Source organism: Pieris napi, chromosome 16 (assembly GCF_905475465.1).
Source record: "Pieris napi chromosome 16, ilPieNapi1.2, whole genome shotgun sequence".
Classification (NCBI taxonomy): Eukaryota; Metazoa; Arthropoda; class Insecta; order Lepidoptera; family Pieridae; genus Pieris; species Pieris napi.
The window spans coordinates 3,208,952-3,231,310 of record NC_062249.1 but is presented as its reverse complement, the minus strand read 5'-3'; the positions used below and the strand labels follow the sequence as shown (position 1 = coordinate 3,231,310).

At 33.6% G+C, this 22,359-nt stretch overlaps 1 protein-coding gene across 2 annotated transcripts in view; it reads right to left on the bottom strand.

The window, feature by feature from the left end:
• Positions 1 to 8,080: 8,080 nt before the first annotated feature.
• Positions 8,081 to 22,359, bottom strand: part of LOC125057265 (C-type lectin domain family 4 member F-like) — a 68,380-nt gene continuing 54,101 nt past the window's right edge. For both annotated transcript variants that reach the window (XM_047660848.1, XM_047660849.1), the window contains 3 exons: positions 17,761 to 17,861; positions 11,101 to 11,209; positions 8,081 to 9,645 (listed from right to left, as the gene is read on the bottom strand). In XM_047660848.1, coding sequence (XP_047516804.1) covers positions 9,395 to 9,645; positions 11,101 to 11,209; positions 17,761 to 17,861 — 461 coding nt within the window. In that variant the 3' untranslated portion in view covers positions 8,081 to 9,394. The remainder of the gene's footprint in view (positions 9,646 to 11,100; positions 11,210 to 17,760; positions 17,862 to 22,359) is intronic.

Genomic DNA, 22,359 nt, shown 5'->3' with positions numbered 1-22,359 from the left:
AGATTTACTATGGTAATATATATTATATATTTTTTTACCATAGGAAAGTAGAGATTTCAATGAACTGAAAGCACACCAACTTTTTGAAAAAAGCTGATATTTTAACGGGTAAATTTGGGTAAATTAGAAGATTGAAAATTAGGGTGTTTTTTCGATATTAATTCAAAATAAGGTGAAACATAAATATTTTTAATCAAATAAATTACAGCGTATTTGGGACATAGAAAGGTAAGTTTTCACCAAATTTCGTTAAAAACTAAATTTTTTTGTAAAAGATAAAAATTAAAAACCAAAAACTTGGATTTTTTTAATTTTTCACATAAATTTTGAGGTTATGTGAAAAATGCGTGAATACAAGTTTTAGATCTTTTTATTACCTACAACTTTGCCATTTAACTTTCTTCGATAGGACTTTTAGTTTTGCCGGAAATCGAGATAAACCGTTTTTTACCCTTAAAACTACCCCCCCTACCCCTTCCCGACCTTAGATCACCCGTAAATTATTTTTCCTTTAATTTTTATAATATTCTCCTCCTTTTCCAATAGGTTTCATTCTACTATAATTTTTTTAGGTTTCAAAAATTATCGGCACTGGTCTACTATTCACTGGACCATTCAAAGTAGCAGATAGGCGAGCTTCGAGCTCTTTCTATGTATGATGAACATAGTGAGAAGCCGCGCAAATAACTTGGCTTAACATGACAGCGAATCTGTCGCCCTACATTTGTGTATGCAAGTTCGATTTAGTTCTCTCAATGTCTGTAGTGGTAATGTGGCAACCTTAAGACCAAGCTAAACAAACAATATCAATACTAGCGCATCCAACACACGTTGTCCTGTAAAAACGTCGTACATACAAAAAATTATCTATCTAAAAATGTAAATCATTCCCGACTCCACTTGAACAAATAAAAAATTATTAAAATCTGTCCAGCCGTTTAGGAGTTTAATTACAAACACATGCACAGAAGATTTATATATATACCAGCTGTTTATTTGCTGTATAGATAAATAACCTAGATACCGCCTGCAGCGCCATCTGACGGGCTGATTGAATCTAAACTATCCAGGGAATAATTATTATAAGTCCGACATACCTTTATCATTATATTATAAGCGAATTATTCTCAGGCTACAAAACAGTTTGCCCGTTTTATAAAAAAAACTAAGTATGCGTGAATATATATATGGGTATATACACTCTGTATTTGAGAGAGTGGCTGAGAGTTTTTATATAGTATAATGTTCAAAATAAATGCGATTATTTCGTATTCTGAAACATTTTGGCCCTGGGGTGATTTGAATTCTAAAGGTCAAACACAAGGGCTTCATTGTTAGAGAAAAGCGGGTTCCGTTAATGGCGACAGAAATAATTACAATGTAGGTGAAATACAAAAATAACGCAGAAACTTGAATATAATTACTGCTGCTATAAAATTCGTTTTATATTTCACGAAAAAGCTTGATTTTTTACGTTTTGATTGAAACTATATGATGCTTTGTGATGTATTATAGATAGATATTGAAATCGAAATCTTATACGTTATTAACTGACGTCAAAAACCCGAAGGTTTTTTTTTTGGCTCTGGCACGGTTTGGGCATTAGCCAGCGTCAAGTATAAGATTTTTATAATTCGTGCTTTTTGCCATAGAAATTCGACCATGTCCTCCATGTGCGGTTTAGGCACTCGCCCGGTACCGCACAACCCTCCCAAAGGCCGCGAACAATTTTATATTAAATTAAAACTTGCCTTCGAACCGGGAATCGAACCCGGTACCCCTCACCTAGCTGCGACTTAATAAGACCGCTAGGTGTTGAGGCCCCAAAAAAAACCCGAAGGTTACCAATTAAACATGAACCGACCTGGTTGATCGAGGTATGAAGAATATTCAATTTAAGCATTTTTCCTAAGTTGCATTTTTACATTCGTCTTAAAATTATTGTTAAACAAAATTATTCTAGAAAATCAACCAAAAGCAACCAAAATATTTTGCCTGTAAATTTTGTTAGAGCAATATCAATTTGTCGCAACCTCTGCTAATTTTATTTAAAGGGAAGCCAGACGAAAGATATCAAATCGGACGTTGTGAACTCAGCGTCCCGAGTCAAAATACACCTGATATTATTTGTGTCGCTGTAAATTATAAAATATTGGATTGGAAAATAAAATCGTACAAGTCGCAAATTCTTTTTTTAATAGATTAATAAATAGCTAAAGGTTTTCTGGTAATTTTACAAAAATCACTTAATTGTATAATAGTTTCATAATATTTTAAGTTAAAATTTGGCCATACAAAAGCTTTAAATTAATAAATAAATTGAATGTTATGTTCAACCAATTATTTCAAAATACCAGATAAGCAGATAGTATTTTTGAACAAGTGAGGTTTAGAATTCCGAAGACATTATTTTTTTTTAGCTATTTAAGAAGCTCGCCCTGCGTGTTCTACTATACATATCCCTAGCATGTAGTAGCTAACCTTATTTTTTTACTTCAAACACTATTAACTTAAGTTACAATACGTTAATAAACATCTTCCTTAAGCTTGTTAAGTAGATTCAAAAATTTAATCATTACAGACAGACAGACAGACAACATCTATTACTAACTAAACACACACACAAAATAATGATAATCGAAATAAATAAAAATTTAAATATACATAGTATAATAATGTGTGTGTTGTGGTAGTAACTAGCCCTGGCTCAGCATTATGCAGACGTGTTCCACAGCGCTGGTCATTCTGCCAGAGACAGTCAGTTAGTTTGCTCCTAAGACGCAAAAAAAGAAAAATAATCTTATAATAATAATAAAAGTAGAAAAAATAATAATAGTAAAAATTAACAGTGTACATAAAGAAGTCTTGGAGGATTTGTGTGTAAAAGTATACATAGTAAATAAAAAAATAAAAATTAAGAATAATTAGTGAACAAACAGTATATCTAAAATGATCACGTGACTCTTGTAGGTTGCGTGTGAAATAGGCTTTTGTCTTGTCCTGTCCAAAACGATTGGTTCGTAGTTTAGCCGGTAGGCAGATTGCATGAGCTCAGGAAATTATAGCGAGTTTGGCTCCATTTGTGCAAAGCGCAGCCAATATTTCGATATTGGGGTAGAAATTTACTTTTATATTATTGTTTGTGCGATTCGTTGGTTCGTAGCAATCCATTACGAATGAAAACGTACGAGAGTAGTCCGTGCACCTATAGTAAACACTAGGATCCATTAGCAAGATATAATTTTGCTTGGAATGTTAGATGCTATTATTGCGTACAATGAAGTGGGAATGAAATTAATCACATTTGAATGTGATCTAGCCCTCTCTACGCCCTTGACTTGCGAACTGGTAGTTAATGTAAATTTAGAATAGAAAATAGAATAAATTTAACATCCTTTCTATTGACGTTCATAAGTTTACTTGGTTACCTATATGAATAAAGTTATTTTGAGTTTGATGCTTATATGTTATTTTAAATAATAAATAAAAATCAGAGCTAATATTAATGCAGTTATAAGGTCATGAATCAACGTCATGTATGCTGAAAACCCAAACCGCTGCTGCAGCGTCACACTCATAACAGGTTTGTATTCCTTGCATATATTTAATTTTCTTTTCTCCAAATAGTTCCCAACATACGAAACCAGGCTAGTGCACTTTAAGATATTGTCATTGGAAAATTGTAGAAAATTAATTGTATATCGTTTGCTTTAATATATTTAAGAATCTGGTTGATTGCCCTACCTTTAAACTGAATTTGAATTTCATCCCATTTGTCCCGCCTTTCAGAAGAAGGCGTTTTGGCCAAAACTAACCGATGAGCATTCTGATAAACGAGCTAGGTCAGGATTTCCATAGTTGCTTCGCTTGCCGTCGAACTGAATCGATGTATTTTTTCTTTTCGTGTTTGTTACGTTTGCCTATAAGTGCTTTTCACATTAAATTTTGTATATTATTTTTCTTATGTACCTAACAATGTATGAATGCCAAGCGTTGGCAAGCTTTTGTTAATAAATTATCTACAGGCTAATTGGAAATAGCCGTAAACCGCTGGATTACCGATTCGAATTCGCGGTACTGCAAAGAAAATTCTCACAAAAACCCATCCCCATTTTATGCCCAACCCGCCTCGATTCCTAACACCCCTCGAACAATTGTTAATGAACTTAGAAAAATCATTTCACAGTTGGGAGTTCGAACACACGACGGGTTAAGAATTTAATGCTAAGGGCGGAAATTACTCGTCCAAACTACAAGTTCTACCTTGAAAACTCAATGTATTTTCCATTTATATCAAAGACCCCTATATGAGGTTCGTTCTTCACAAAACACGAGGGGTGACGATATTAAACACGGCCCTTGAACGCTATTCAGCTCTTTTCATTGCAAAAATTAATATTCAAAATTACATGCTTCTATTTTGGTCCCGAAATTTTTATAAAGAAAAGTGATTTACTATGGAAAAGAACATCTATTAAATGGTACAACATGCAAAAATATCTTATTGCGTATTACGAATTAATGAAAGATAAATCCGTCGTAATAAACGTCGTTTTATAATAAATAAAATAAACTTTATCGCCACGCAAGACGAAATAACAATGCAGTTCTATTAATAATAATAAATAAATCATTTATTTGCAAAGAAAGAGGAACATTTAGATTTAAATAATCCACCCAATCAGTCATATACAAATAGGCATGCAAATGTCATATTAATTTTCATAATGTCATAATAATAATAAGTTATTTATAATTGTTGTCAAACTTAGTATGGTCTAAATACTCGCCTATGCTATAAAGGCACCGTGCCTTTAAAAATTCTGTTTATAATGTATAAATAAATCTATTAAATGTTACAATAATTAGGATTACTTAAAGAAAGATAACGAAGCATCAGGGAGTGGACAAGTATTGGGGCTGCGAAAGAGTTTCTGCATCTGACACGCTTCACGCGACTGACGGCCAACCTCCATGGCTTCAAAAAAGAAAAAAAAAATCATGTGTCCAATTCACACGTTGGGTAGAAGTGAAACCTTCAAAAACAAAGTTTTTATAATTAAAATATGTAAATTAGACTTTTTCTCTATCTAAATGTAGGATCTTTTCTTTAAAATAAATATTTTAATGTTAAATTTTTATTTATAACTTTAATATCAATATTTAATTTGGTAAAAACTAATATAATAAAAGTTTGAAATAAATTCACAAGATCCAACGTGGGAGAAAATGAGATAGGAAGCATTATACAGTGTATAAACTTTTAATTAAGTGTAGTACGAAGTTTTCACTTCAAAAAGTTTCTATAACGAATGATTTGTAAATAAAATTGATAAATAATCTAATTTTATATTTAAACTACTTACTTGACTTACTTATTTAATTTTCATCAAATCTGTTTTTTATTTCAGAAAATGTTCAAATACACACTAATTTAAAGTTTATACACTGTATAATGCCTCCTATCTCACTCTCTCTCACGCCAAATCCTATTAATTTATGTGTCTGTCTCTTTTTACTGTCGCTTTTTCCGTTGCATCCGGTTTGAAATCACAACGATTCTAAAGAAGTTTCACTTCAAAAAGAAAGATAAAGTTTCTAGATATTAAAACAGTATTGATTTTTTTCAGTACTTAATAGTTTAAAATAGTATTCAATTTTTCAGTACTTTATAGTTTAAAATAGTATTGAATACTTGCAGTACTTTATAGTTTAAAATGTACTGAAAATATTCAATACTATTTTAATATCTCTTAATTAGCCCGCAGATCAAGCGTCGCAAGTGGAACTGGATATCCTATCCAAAGAGATACCAATCATATCCCTAAGCAGGCTTAATTGAAACCCACAGATAAAGCGAAAGCATGGCCGTCACAAGCAAACCAAACAACCTAGCAGATGAAATAAAATGAGAACCGATCGCGATGAAGGCTAAATGAAGGGGCAGACCCTTTGATTCAAGGCGATAGATAGATAAGTAAGCACAAAGGTAGATCCTTCCTTCCTACCTTCTTGCCTTACAAATCAACGTTTTCCCATGGGAAGTTACGGAGAAAAAACAAAAGAGTGTGTCTATTTCATATTTTAATATTTATTAAAATATGAAATATATTACTTTATCCTGAAAAGAACAGCATCTAGCATTAAGTATGTCCTTACGAGGCTAATTAAAACTAGAGCATTTTAAAGTTAATTTCAAGCAGTAATTACATAAAGCTCTCCACTCAGAGACTCAGCAACAAATGGAAAATGAAACCGACAAAGTAATTTACTTAGACGCCACCGGAAATGAGGCGGCTTCAAGCTAAACAGGTACTTCCCTTTTCAAACTAGTTATGTTAAATGTCTAGTTATTTATGTAACCAACGTGTATCGGTAATAATTTAAGTACCAGGCTTTAAGGCCCTATCCCAGCACGAATTGCTGTGTCAGTGTCTCGGGGTGGACTGCGGGGCCCAGTGGAGAGCTGGAGCACTGAGGCCGTAATAACAATTAGGTATGTAGAACATTAAATTTCGAAGTCAAAGTCAAATCATTTATTTCAATTAGACCACCTAAAATGGCATTTTTGAACGTCAAACAAAATACAAAGAAGATTCTAGTTACCCCTTTTAAAAGGTAGTTTCGTGTGGAGAAGAATGGGCAAGTTTTGTCTGAAACTTGGCTTGCGATGAAATATATCGTGTAAATTTCAAAATCATGTTCTTTTATACATTTTCGTCATAAAATGAATTCAAAGTGTCAAAAATTGGCTTTGTTCGGATTTTTTTTCTATCAAGCGAAGTTATTTAAATCGTGTATCGATCTTTCAAAATGGATACATAAACTACTCAACTCCACCATATATTTTTTCCATTCTCCCTACTTTAAGAAACATGACGAAAAATGGAAAGAAACAATGTACTTTTTTGGAGTTTTGGCGACCAGATCGGTCCTTAAGATAATACATCAATTGAATTTAAAACGTATTATAGTAGTACATTTTAAAACATAAAACGTATCAATGACAGACAGAGTTTTTCAGTTTCTTCAGGTTTTTATTCTATAGTTGGGAAATTCGCGTAAGAAGTCGAACCGTACGAATTCGTACCGAAGTCAGACTTAGGTACGGATTTTGCTCTGGCAATCGTGGTTCGTGACTGTTTGAATAGAAAAATGAGTCTATCAAAAATATACTAGGGAACTATACACACTAGGGAGTTCCTGTGTTGTGGGTATTTAATGAAGAATGCTAGCTGACATAGTTGACTGACTTGCAACAAAAATGTTTGTGTGTACACTGAACAGTGCAGTCGTGGTACACAATGTCACGTATCCTCAAGTCAAGTCTTTTGTCGTTTTACAATACCCATAGCGTGTCGTTACATAGGAATGAACACATTGTTGCTACGTTTTAATGTGAAGGAGGAATGGTATCTTGGAAATGAACATGGACTATTAAAGCGAGTAATTAAAGTACAGTGAATTAAACAATCATTCATTTAATGTGAAATTGTGATTTTGAAAATATACTCTGATTTTTAATTCCGTAGAATTCTGACAGCTGAAGAATGATTCTTTGACATATCGGAGATTACAAACCTTTTTGGCTGGGCACATGTTTCAATTTCAATACGAGTCTGACCATCTGACTCTATATGACATTTTATTTGTTAGTTTAGTGCGGTGCTAAACATAATTACGTCCCTTTTCATCACAAACAGTAAATAACGCTATTAAGTTGGCGCCTGGTAGATAATACCTGTGACCCCAGAGCTGGTGCTTTCCTCGCTCAACTAATAAGTATCGCAATACAGCGAGGAAATGCTGCCGGTAATGGTACACTGCCACAGGGACCAAACTTTTTAAATTTGTTTGATTTTCTTTTTATTATTTTTTAATTATTTTTATTATTACTATAGTATATAGTGTATGTATAGTTTTTGAGTTTATATATAACACACACACACATACAGGCTTGATTTTAAAAAGCTCTGTGCACTAAATATGTATAGGTACTACATTAATGTCCAATCTCGATAGATGACGGCCTTGGTTGACCATCGGGTGAATTTTATACTACAAAGAATAAAAGACAATATAAAAATTCGATTTTTATTAAACTTATACCTATTTTTACATAAGGTAACATGTACTAACACTAGTTTGACTATGGACGTCCGTCCGTCGAGCACTGATGCTCTGGTAACTGGATCATGGCAGTGATCGTTACTACTTAACTATTTTTTTGAATTCCACATTTTAATAATAGATACACATATTGTACTGCTAATACTATTTTTATATAACTGAAAAGAGCTGACACTAACTCGACAATAGAGAATAACATAGTAAACCTTTTTGAAGGATATAAATACTTTTTTATATTAATAATAACACTTATGTTCTGTGCAGGAAATTATTTAGCCTTAAACAAAAGAAAGTGTTATATACCGAATACTTTTGAGAATATTCTCAAAAAATATTGTCTGAATACTGGAGATAATTATGATATTTTAAATTTTGTTTATTGAATTCTCATGTATGTAATCTTTTTATCTATAAACCCAATAAAAAGGTTTTTACCTAGTTACAAATATGTTCCCGTAGTTGAGAACTATCAGAACTATCTTAGTTTAAATATCAACAATGGTTAAACAGACATGGAGATTTTTAAGTAACGCGCTGTTATATAGCTTTTATTAATAATTATCCGTAATGTTATTTTAATAAGACGCAAGTATTAGCAGTACATTTTCAAATAAATAACTATCTAAACCAGAACAATTTGTTTAGACACAAACTGTAGAAGCGTACTGACCGTTAACTCTTTTCAAATATAAAATCTAGCACACTACTCTTATATCACAACAAAATGAATTATAATAGCGAGACACGATATATATGATAAATTGGAGCAGATATTTCGCCTATATTTGACATAGAATATAGTATGGAAGACTATGAAGTATTTGTTAATCATTTTGAATGGCTGTAAAATGATTGGAATCAAAGCTGACGCTGAGTTCTACATTTACATACATTTTAAATGTTCTGTGTTTGTTTGTAAACAATTTTTGCGAAGCAATATAGAATGTTTTCTTTGTATTAGCTTATACTAATATACTACATACATATTTATGTAGGTAGGTAAACACAGCATTAATCCATAGCATACGTAGATAATAGAAAAAATAATATTCAGTCAAATTATTTCCTGAAATTCGTCTAGTAATGTCAAAATGAGAACTTTGAAATACGACCATTATAAATAAATGAGTAGGCATTATTAAAAAAATGTCTGATCCTATGAAGGCAAAATTAAATTCAGAAAAAACGATAGATTTTCAATTATTATCATTGTATAAAACAATTATAAATTAAACTACATTATATCGTGTCAAGCACCTTTAAATCAATCGGATCGAACTTCACAAATGAAAAAGGTCTCAAACGAGCATGGAGAATCATTCCACTTAAGACCTTTGTCATCTCTGTTCCAGAGTTCAAGGCAGTTCTCTTCTTCGCCGTTCTCGTAGCGGAAGTTGTTTGGTTCACCGGCGTTCCAGTTGACGAATGTGAGAGGTCTTCCGTTGGCCATCCAGAAGAAGTTTCCCTCTTCGGCCAGATCAGTGCCAGATGTCCAAAAGTGCTCTCGGCCATAACCTGAAAGCAATGAATAGTAAATGTAATGTGGTATAGGCAAAACCAGAACATAACCCTTTATAAAATTCATTTCATAAAAATGTATAAAGAGTTCCATTATAAAATGCGTTGACAAAGACGCGGCGAGACGCGGTTTTGTTGTGAAGCATTTCATACCTCATTATAATTGCATCGGTGACTGAATGAAACATCGAGTTATTGTAAATAGTACATTTATAGTTGAACTCGATTAAAAAATAGATTCTATATATAAGTATTAAGATATACGGGTATCGACGATGTAACCGTGACTTAATATAGCGATGTACATTTTATTAACATAGTACATTTATAATAATAAAAAAAAGGACTCTAAGGCCGAAAAAAGATCAAAAGCCTACTTAATAAAAAGAAAAATGGAACCAACACTGCAACCATGATTATTAATAGTAAAAAAAAAATAGAAATGTCATATTATTATGAAGATTGGATATATGCTATATATAATAAAACTCTTAAACAACAGTATTATAGAATAGCCGCTGTATAGTCGTACCTCGGTCAGGCAATAAATAAACTTAAGTGGAAATGGGCGGGGTACATGGCAAGAGGAAGTGAAAAGTGGAGCAACAAAGTATTAAACTGATGCCCATGGTACAATAAACTCAAAAGAGGAAGACAATTTAGAAGGTGGATATGCCAGATGAAGAAAATAGCAGATGGTACATGACACAGTGCAGACATAAATGGGGGGATTTGGAAGGCCTAAAAAGGGTATGAATGTTATGATAGAAATATAAATAAATGTATTTAAATGTAAAGTATCTGAAATAATATTGTTACTAATATATGCGAACTATATTGTCATACATTTCATAAAGGTGATACATATGCTACATGTGTAATTAAAATGCCTTTTTATAGCCTCATATGCCAGCTGAATATGAAAGGTTAGGTTAATTTCATGTCATTGTTCGTCAGTTATTTTCTTTATAATGATTTAATTACAGAAACGTCAGCATGTGAAGACTTAATACTATTTAACCACATATAATTGACACATTAAACTTTTATTTTGACACCAAAGAAAATTTCAGAAGCTGTGGAATTTTATAAAAAGTGACAATGGGTATGTTGCGGTCTTGTTCATGAAAGTACAAGCTTTATTCAACAACGTTTTTGTTTATTTATTTGTATATGTACACTACCAACGCTCAAAGTTTATAAGAATCGAAGCCTTAATGTCTGTATTTTCTTGTTAGTCTTAGTTTAGATTAGATTCAATAAAATTTAAGAAGTTTGGTAGCGTACAAGATTGTGATATTTAGAATTGGATATTTAAGGGAAAATCACTATCGTACTAAAGTTTGGGTCCGTCAGAATATAAAATGTATTGTAAAATACTACCTATATATGGTTATTAAATTATAAATACTAAAACACTACGTAAAACTGCATAGGTTTTTTCATACATACCTGATTCTCTAACGTATTTCTCCAGCCTGTCGTTCTCTTCCTGCGAAGAAATTGACGCAAGATGCATGCCGTGGAATCTGCAGTATTGTTGCGCTTTGAACCAGTTTGCCTGAAATAATAATAAATAAAATAAATATTTTAGCCCAAAAAGTCTCTAGTTTTTTAATCCATAGAGATATTTTATACATCGGTTAAGTGAATTGTTGCGTTGCTTTGTCCTAAGTCTTTTCTAATTGCAATAGAAATTTCATCATATCTGACATGAAAGATTTAATCATTCGGTCGGGTCACTTCCCATTATAGGCGGACAAGATATTTCATAATATTTTGCACTCCAACCGGGAATCGAACACATTCATTTCTATATGATATCGCTGTTAGTACTGTACATTGTTATCGAGGAATAACTTCGTAATATTTTTATTTTGAGGTAACGAGATACATAGACAAGAGTTATATATGAACTTAAAACTACCAAAAACCGCTTAAAAATATTGCAAAAATCCAAAAGTCAAAGCCTTAACAAGTATGTCTCGAAATGGTCTACCGTATTTGTCTGTGTACTTTTTAATATTTGTATAATAATAAACCTAATTATAAAGACCCACTTTCTCTGTTGCAGAAGATTAGTTTTCATCATTAAAAAACTAGTTACCTGTGATGTGTCATTACCGCCACAATGTGGTTACGTAAGATATCATTACAGTGATAGGAACGCGATAATAAAATGTGTATAATTTGGCAAAGTTTATGAAATGATCACGTGTATTTCATTGTTTTTAAAGAAAAGGTTTCTATGAAATATAAACAAATACGGAGATATAAGCAAAACAAAAATAAACCCATAAATAAATATGGTATATCAATTTCCTTAATAGACTGTCAATAAAATTTTATAATAGCAAAAGATCGCATATTTGTGAACCAGATTCTTAAGTTCGTTGAACTCGCATTGTGAGACGGGTAATTAACCATGTGTCGGAAAGTTATAGTATATGAAAATTAAATTCTGAAGAGATTTGAGATTGTCTTGAGAGATGAGCGTCACTTACAATATTTGTGACTCCAACATAATTTATTTATTTATATCCACAACTACCCTAACAGCTAATAGCTAATGCGATAGTTGTGTGACTTAATAACTGTAGCAGGATATTTAACGTATAACGCAAATTCGCTCTGAGAGCATAAAAATATCGATAATTTCGAAAAAAGCTTGTGGCTAGTTTTTTTATGTAATAGGAGGCAAACGGGCAGGTGGCTCACCTGATGTGAAGTGATACTGCCCATGGACACTCACATTCCAGGCTCGAAGTGCGTTGCCGGCCTTTTAAGAAATGGTACGCTCTTTTCTTTAGCCCTAAGTCGAATTTGCGCTAGCCATAATATTTTAGTTCATCCCCAAGGGAATATAAACTAATTAAATTACCAATATAATTTTTATCAAATTTAAAAAAAGCTTAGAGAACAATCGAGAGCATTTAATATCGGAACTATTTAAAAAAAATAAAATTCTAGTAAATGCTTTCGTATTTCGCTAGTTTGTTTTTATCAGCTAATTGTAACATTTAGTGGTGATGTGGTGTTATTCAGAATTAATTCTTTAAAAATTGGATATGGTCTAGATTAGACGTGTCCGGTTTATATAGTTTATCGCCCATTTCATCAAGTAATTCACATTGAAATAGAGCATTATCTAAATGGAAAATGTTAATAAAATACAAATTATTAGCTTGATATACAAGTTTGATTGTTTAGTAACGGTATAGGAGATAATTTTGTATGTTATTGAAGTTATGAATTGATCAGGAGGTCATTGTTCTTTATGGAAATAAAGAAATCATTTAAACATCTCGATTATTACTTACATAATTATAACATTATCACAAAATACTCTTTGTACCAGTTTTTTTATATATAATAACGTTGGGAAAAAGGTCAGGAGCCTCGCTTGTTGTTAAGTGATACCGATGCCCATAGACATTCATATTGCCAGAAAACTCGCAAGTGCGTTGCCAGCTTTTTAAGAATTAGTATTTAAAAAAAATCTTTTAAAGACCGCATACTACAGAATAAATAAATACTATGAAAAATTTCTGAAGGCGTCTATAAATAAATGACAACAAAGTAACCATTTTTTTTATAAAACACAAAAGACAACAAATATTCCCAATTTTTATTTATGTTTCCCACCGTTTAAATCTTTCCTTCCACAAATATTTCAAGATCATAATTATAAGCCAAACCAGTTTAGCCATTCTCGAGTTTTAGCGTGACAACCGAACAGAAATTTATTTTTATGTCATATAGATAGATGGGTAGCATGTGTCATGATGACTTATGATCTACTTGCCTATGAAGAAAAACCACTGTTACTGGTATATAATCTACTGTGCAAAAAATTTTGTGGGTATACAACAAAATCCTTTGAAAGTTTTAGGATATACCCACATACAGAATTATTTAAAATAAAATACGATTCGAGCTTAAATAGTTTTACGATACCATAGAAATATAACAAAATATGAAACACAAGGTGTGAAATTGTGGTCAGTTGGAAATTTCCGCAACATTTTGCATTTCACCCGCCATATTGCTTCCGGTCCATCGACTACAGAGCTAATTTTGTGGAAAGCGACGTTTGCTGGAAAATTCAGTTTCGCAATCTCACAATTTAGTTTGTAAAAGTTTGCATTTTTAAAACGTAAACGCTTTCGTATAATTTTATATGAATTCTTGTATATGCACATTATACATAGTTATGTAAAAATATATATTCATTTTATGATAGTTCACCCTATACGCATAATTTAAAATATGTCTAGATTAGCGCAATTTCTTGTATTTTTGTTTTGTTTTTTAATGACTACTAACTATTATGTAAGTCTTCAACGTAGCTGTAACGATTTATAAGTTGAATTTGAATTTCTATAGATTTGTATATTACAAGTTATTCTTAAACCTAAACCTAAATTCAACTTCCAAAACCGTACAAGTATGGAAACTGTTTAATGGTATGCGAAACATCGAGAAATATAAAATTACGATAATAGGTAATTCTGTGTAATACTCCGTAATCAATAAGACAATATTACATCAGGCATTGTTATCAAATGCTGCATTGTACAGCGTGTAGGTCTCTACTCTAAAATTATTAATTAATATTTAAGCACTGATTGTGAACAAGAGATTTCTATATATTTCAATTAACATTAATACGGCAAAATAAGGAAGACCTACAAAATCTGCAATGTTTTTAATGCGTATAAGAGACACAATGACAAATCTATAAACCTGTTTATATTTTATCATAAACAATTTATCATGATGTTCTGTGCGATGTAGGTTAACCGCCCATTGTTACAACAATCGTTTAAGATCACAATTATGGACAAGACGGTTTTGAAATGATCATCCCACACTATCAATATCAAGCGTATTAAAGGACAAATAAATAAGTCCATTGATTTTAATCTATGTTCATGTTTTAGTCACGATTTTTGTTTCATGAGCCTACTAGTCTAGTCGACAAGTTGAAAATGGAACAAAATAGAGATACTGGCTCTTAAAATTATATGCGATAGCTCATTGGATCCGGAATGACGTCTAGAAAAATGTGCTAAAAGCGTGTATTCTATGCACATAAAAAATTGCAAAAGTTATAGACAATTAAAGATGAAAAAAAATGGCATTTAGTTTTTTGCCAATATTTAATAAACTATTAATATTTAAGAAATTTCAAATAAAGATTCTGAAAGAGGAGGAAATTTCCAATAAAAAACTCATAACTCCCGGAACTCTATTATGAGAGAAGTATTGCATAGAAAAACAAATACATTTTCCGTGATGTGTGACTTCTGTGCGTAACCAACACGCAAGTAACCACCAAGACTGGAGGCACTAAAATATGTCATTGTCATATAAAAAAAATGTTATTTCCACCATCATGCTAATTCTGACTGAATCGTATATTTATCTAAATAGACTGACTTTATCAAAAAATAACATTCTCTATTTAAACTGAGTGTTGAGGGCGTGGTCCATTGATATAAGAGAAAGCTTGCAATCGCCACGCGACCATTGAGATGCGTATGCATTGCATAATCATAGACTACTGTTTACATTCGATTGCACACCATTCGCCAAAAAGACTGGGTTTTTAATATATTCCAATGAATCATTTATTATGCAAACTTTATAAAAACTAATTGGTACCCATGACATTACAACGGCAACTTATTTAATTGTCTTTAGTTCTTTAGGCTATGGTAAAATACCTGCAGGGAGTGTAGAAAAATTGTACGATTGAGTCAACAATTTAAATTGTCGTTTCCTGTCTGAGAACCTATTCCAAAAGTTATGACGTCATCTGTGGTTAAAACTTCTAGAGTTTTGTTTAGTCCATGATCTGTGGTGATTTGGTAAGTCTGCTGTATGTTGCGTATAGCATCCTAGATAACGATATACTACGGCGCATTTACGCGAAATACCATGGTATTGTTAAGTTTTAAGTGTTATGAAAGAATTTTATAAATATTATGTTTTTTTACAGTTACTAATCGACACAACATTGAAGTCATTAACTAATATTTAATTTAAAAAAGTGAAAAATAGTGGCGTTTAGTTTGCAGCTCCTTACACAAAAACTTGGCAATTGAAAAGAGTGTAGAAGATTTTATTGCCAGATCGTCTCGTCCGTTCTACGCCTATTTGATAACTGGTAGTAAATGTAAAGTCAGCATTTAATTTTTTTACTGAATTTACTTTATGTTAGCTATGATATGATATTTTTATATTTATTTTACACCCCTTACGTGTGATGTTCAGTGACAGTATTTCTAACATTGCCTTTAAATCAGGGGCCTTATAGTGATAAGTTCAGTTTTTAGTTATTGAAGTGAAACTTCTTTAGAATCGTTGTGATTTCAAACCGGATGCAACGGAAAAAGCGACAGTAAAAAAAGACAGACACATAAATTAATAGGATTTGGCGTGGGAGAGAGTGAGAAAGCGACAGTAAAAAGAGACAGACACATAAATTAATAGGATTTGGCGTGGGAGAGAGTGAGATAGGAGGCATTATACAGTGTATAAACTTTAAATTAGAATGTTTTTGAACATTTTCTGAAATAAAAAAACAGATTTGATGAAAATTAAATAAGTAAGTCAAGTAAGTAGTTTAATTATAAAATTAGATTATTTATCAATTTTATTTACAAATCATTAGTTATAGAAACTTTTTGAAGTGAAAACTTCGTACTACACTTAATTAAAAGTTTATACACAGTATAATGCTTCCTATCTCATTTTCTCCCACCTTGGATCTTGTGAATTTATTTCAAACTTTTATTATTTTAGTTTTTACCAAATAAAAATTTAACATTAAAATATATATTTTTTTAAAGAAAAGATCCTACATTTAGATAGAGAAAAAGTCTAATTTACATATTTTAATTATAAAAACTTTGTTTTTGAAGGTTTCTCTTCTACCACGTGTGAATTGGACACATGATTTTTTTTTTACTTGTTAAGTCTTTATAAATAAATATATGACTATATTTACTTCGTTAATAGTTCGCGTAATGAAGGTATTGTTGGAATCCTTAACAGTGCTATTGCGGTGAATGGACTTTAATACGCAACTATCAAAACTATTACGTAAGCACTATACAATGTTATTACTACAAGATATTAGAAATATCCATAATATTTATATTTCCAATCTAAGAAGACAAGAATGATAAGAACGTAAACCATATTAATATTAATCCTAGCAAAAAAAATATTGTACATAATGTATATCTTTGTAAATAGCAAAGATTGAGAAGGAACAATAAATAAGACTATCTTAATATTATATAACACAAATTCTGGATTGTTCGAACACTTATAACCCGATCGGCTAGACCGACTTCTATGGTTTTAGATTTATAGCATTTGGTCTAAATAGCAAATAACTACTAAAAACTGTACAATATTGGAAAAATTAAATTATATTAAACATGTATATTGGTTGTCAAATATTTAGTCGTACTTTCTGACGCTAATTTCTTTCTTAAAGTAGTGAGCTTAATATTAGTTTTGTTTTCATTGTATTAGTTTCATAAAATCATAAATTAAGTTAGGCTAATCTGTAAAACGTATTGACTGTAAGGCGGTACCTAGTTCACCAGGTTAGCTAGTACAATATAAGTATTACCAAGCATAACATCTAAAAGCAAATTGCGCCCTTAAAGCGCCGCGCCTTAAAGGTATTTTTATAGCGATAAGAACTAGTTACTTTTATGTATGCAGGTGAGTCACAAAGGCAATTTTTCCAAATATACGTTATAAGAATTTAAAGCCAGCCTTTATTAAATTGATTCATGAATTATTGTCACGCCGCAGACAGGACTCGCCCAAAAGTAAATGTAAATTTAAATTTGAAACCAATCATTTTTAATATTTTTCTTAATTTCACTTATTGTTCTGCGTTCAAATAACTTAATAGTTACAAGAACAGACTAATATTTTGTAATTGGTTTAAAATACTATAAAAATAATTTACTCGGGTTACAATTTTCTTATCTTTTTTTGGGTATCATTTTGGAATAACATAACAGATAGACGATTAATCATTTGTTACGGTGTCACTGTCTAAAAGAAATTAACGAATATTACCTTAAAGAATATTCCCAGATAATATCTTTTCTCCCCACTCTTCAATAGCGGCATCGTCCATCGTGTCACGCCAAGATCATCCTCACTACAACTTGAGCAATCTGAAAAAGAGAATAAAACATCTTAAGAAAAAGTATTTATTTAGTGCTTTCATTCCACAGAGCACAGAGATATTTCTTACAATAGAATAATCTGTGGTTATTTTCAAGCATATTTATCATAGAGAAAATTTATTCCAAAATTGATTGCTTGTCTATGCTATTCTAAAGACAATGATGAATATGGTAATTTATGATCTATGACCAGAACTTTGATTAATATCGTTAGATAATTTATTAGATTTTTAAAAGTAGTATGAATTTTATGTATTTTTAAACGTTACCGGTTAAAGAGAATCAATCAATGAATTAAATCAAAAAACTTGATTCGTGTAGGTGGCCATAGTTATGTATATATTTGCATACATTCGGAAAAGTTTTGCAAGTGATATTATGTATGGCCTTCAATTGCTAACCGTGCCAAGTGTAACTTACACAATGTTCCGTACAATAAGGTTCCTAATCACCGCTATATTAATTGTAAATACTTAAGGTCAGATGATATGTATCAATCAGCTCAATTCAATAGCGATTGCGATTAAAATATGGAGTTTTCGTAAAGTAATTTCAGGTTTGCGACATCAGCGCTAATATAGACAACTTTTTTTTGTCTATGTCAATATTTATTGTTTATAAAAGTCTTGTCTTTGGGGCTACAGATATTGAAAAACTACAACGAAGTTAGGTTTCGTTAGTTCTTATCTCTTTTCTAGGGAAAAAAGCAATTATAAAGTCCATTGAAATCGCTTCTGAATCTTCCGAGATAAGCTGCAAGCTTATAGTTATGCAGTTTATTATAATTGTACGGTGCCTTCGGGGTGCTTAAAATAATAGAAGATTTTAGTTTTACTCAAACAATAATAGAATATAAGCGAAATAATGAAATGTTAATCGCTATGTAACGAATGAATGCAATGTAACTGTTGAAAAGATGCGTTTGGCGATACTCTCGGGGCGTAACTTTTTTTTTTTTTTTTTTTTATGTAATAGGAGGCAAACGGGCAGGAGGCTCACCTGATGTTAAGTGATACCTCCGCCCATGGACACTCACAATGCCAGAAGGCTCGCAAGTGCGTTGCCGGCCTTTCAAGAATTGGTACGCTCTTTTCTTGAAGGACCCTAAGTCGAATTGGTTCGGAAATACTTCTGTGGGCAGCTGGTTACACATAGTGGTGGTGCGCGGCAAAAACTGCCTTAGAAAACGCTCTGTTGTGGAACGACGGACGTCGAGGTGATACGGATGGTATTTTGTATTTTGCCTTGACGTCCGATGATGAAACTCAGCTGCAGGTATTAGACCGCACAACTCCTCTGAACACTCTCCATGGTAAATGCGGTAGAAGATGCAGAGAGATCCTACATCTCTACGCAACGCCAAGGGATCAAGCCGCACGGAAAGTGACTGGTCGTCGACGATTCGAACCGCTCTTCGTTGAATACGGTCAAGTGGAAGGAGCTGGTACTGGGGAGCTCCCGCCCAGAGGTGAGAGCAGTACTCCATGTGGGGCCGAATTTGCGCTTTATATAGTTGCAAGCGGTGGCCCGGAGTGAAGTACCGTCTCGCCTTGCTGAGCACACCAAGCTTTTTGGAGGCTAATTTAGCCTTTCCTTCCAGATGACCGCGAAACTGAACGTTATTCGATATGTCAACGCCCAGTATTCCGATGCTAGCTGAGGCTTTAAGGAGAGTGTCTTCGAAGAGGGGAGTAGCGACAAAGGGAGTTTTTTTAGCGGAAAACGCGCATACTTGTGTCTTATTGGGGTTAAATTGGACTAGATTTAGTCTACCCCAGTCTGAGACTCCACGTAGAAGAGTTTCGACTTCAGACACAAGTTTGTTCCGGTACTCATCGACAACAGCCCGAGAAATACCTGCCCGGCCAGTGTAAAAAGTATCCCCAGTGCTGTCGTCCGCATAGCAATGAATGTTGCTAAGCTGCAACATATCATTGATATGCAGAATAAACAGGGTCGGGGATAGGACACAGCCTTGTGGGACACCAGCATTCACAGTTTTAAGGTCGGAGCATGCTCCGTCGATGACGACTTTGATGCTTCGATCAGCGAGAAAGCTGGAAATCCAGTTGCATAATTTCTCGGGGAGCCCATAGGCTGGAAGCTTCGAGAGCAATGCTCTGTGCCACACCCGATCGAAGGCTTTCGCTATGTCCAAACTTACCGCCAGCGCTTCCCCCTTGGACTCAATTGCCTCTGCCCACCTATGTGTAAGGTATACAAGGAGGTCACCAGCCGAGCGACCACGACGAAAGCCGTACTGGGAATCGCTAATCAGCTGGTGGCCCTCTAGATACCTCAAGAGCTGGCTGTTAATAATGGTTTCCATTATTTTGTAGAACAAGGAGGTTATAGCTATTGGGCGATAGTTGGACGGATCAGAGCGATCGCCTTTTTTAGGGATCGGATGTACCGAAGCGATCTTCCAGCACTTCGGAACAGTGCCGAGCGTGTAAAGGTACCGGAAAAGGCGCGTTAGGACCGGAGCCAACTCAGGAGCACAAGTACGCAGCACAATTGGGGGAATGCCATCAGGCCCGCTCGACTTATGGATGTCCAAGGAAGACAAAGCTTTACGGATAGCACGTTGCCGGAATATAACTTCGGGCATCGTAGTATCACACCGCAATAGTGTCGGTGGTTCCTTCCCTTGATCATCCAAAGTGGAGTTCGACGCAAAGAGACAGCCTAGAAGATCGGCCTTCTCTTTCGCGGTATGGGCCAGTGAGTCATCCTCCCTATGCAATGGTGGAATTGAGGGCTGACAGAAATTCCCTTGGACAGCTTTGGCAAGAGACCAGAAGGCTCGAGTTCCCGAAGGGAGGTGGGCCAACTTCTCACCAAATCTGGCAATGTGCTCTGACTTTGCTTTAGCGATTTCCCGCTTGAAGGACCTGGAGGCTGAATTGTAGGCTTTTTTACGTTCGCCGATAGTCACATCACAGGATGTCACCGCTTCTGCCCAGGCTTTGAAGCATTCATGCTTACGGCGCAAAGCCGCTTTGCAAGAACGCCTAAACCAAGGCTGGGACTTGCCACCGACCGGCACCGCAGAGAATGGAATAAAAAGATCCATACCCTGCAAGACCACCTCGGCGACAGAGTCAGCGACGGCATCTGGAGTACTCGACGAAAAGCAAATGGGCCCCCAAGGGTAGGACGCAAAAAAAGACCGCATCCCATCCCAATCTGCTGACTTATAGTGCCACACGCGGCGACAGCCCGCGAAGCTAGGCCGTAGAGGGCGCGTGAACGGCACAATGCTCCGGACCACACAATGATCTGATGAACCCAATGGCGGTTCAACAGAGACTTGGTAGTTCTCCGGATGTGAAGTCAGCAGAAGGTCCAACAAAGAGGGTTTATGACCATCCACATCTGGTATTTGCGTAATCGCAGGGACCATTTGTGTCAGGTCGAAGGCTAAAGCAAAGTCGTGAAAGGATCTTCCCGCGTGATCGGTAGTTTCAGAGCCAAGCCAATCGGCATGGTGGGCGTTAAAATCGCCAAGTATCACGATTTCAGCGGTAGGAACCCTTTCGAGCAGGGAATCTGTAGCCATTTGGATGTGCTCAATGAGTCGGTCAGTTTCGGTGGTCATAGCAAATCTACATACGCCATAAAGAGGAGAAATGTATGTAACGAATAAATACATACTTGTATTACTTCTTAGTAACATACATTTTTTTTTATTTCCAAAACATTTAAAAAAATGAAAGTTCAGCCGTTGGTAATAGAATAAGACGGTAATTTTAAGTTGATATAAGTTATCTTAAATTTATTGCATTTCTGATACGAGGTTATTTCCGGTAATAAAAATGCCCGATTGTTCTTGACAATTCCTTTTAACATTTAGTGAACTTTGAGTGACCACAAATTTTACGTAAAGTAAACTTTCAAAACAAAAATTATCCAATCAAACTAAAGCTAAGTTATTGATATATAGAGGGTTCGATCTTTACGCTAAATTGTATAAATATAGAGTACAACAGAGGTCGCCTTAATAGCCAATTATAGCCAGAGCACACTTCCGGTGATATAATAATGTTTTCCAGTGTGATCTATTTGGCTCTATATAAATATTAACAGCAAAAATGCGTTACTCGGCATGACAATAATAGAGCATTAATATTTTATCGCTTATAAAATCTTTAATTTTACCTAAGTCTGATTGAACGATACTAAATTTTAAGATACAATATTGTCTTTCACTTTTCGAGGTCACATTTAAAAAAAGAATTACTGAAACATTCATACAGATAAAACATATCAATGACAAAGATAGAACAGACAACGTCAAACTTTAGAGCGAGAAATATAGAATATCTATAGCTATATCCTTTGTAATCTTAACAGTAGTTAACGGAAAGTTTAAAAATGACACCTTATTTTGTCATATTATTTTGTTCAAAAAGGTATACATTTTTCGAAAAGTTTAATTTAAAGAAAAAGTATATATTATTAAATTGAGTCGAATAGATAAACT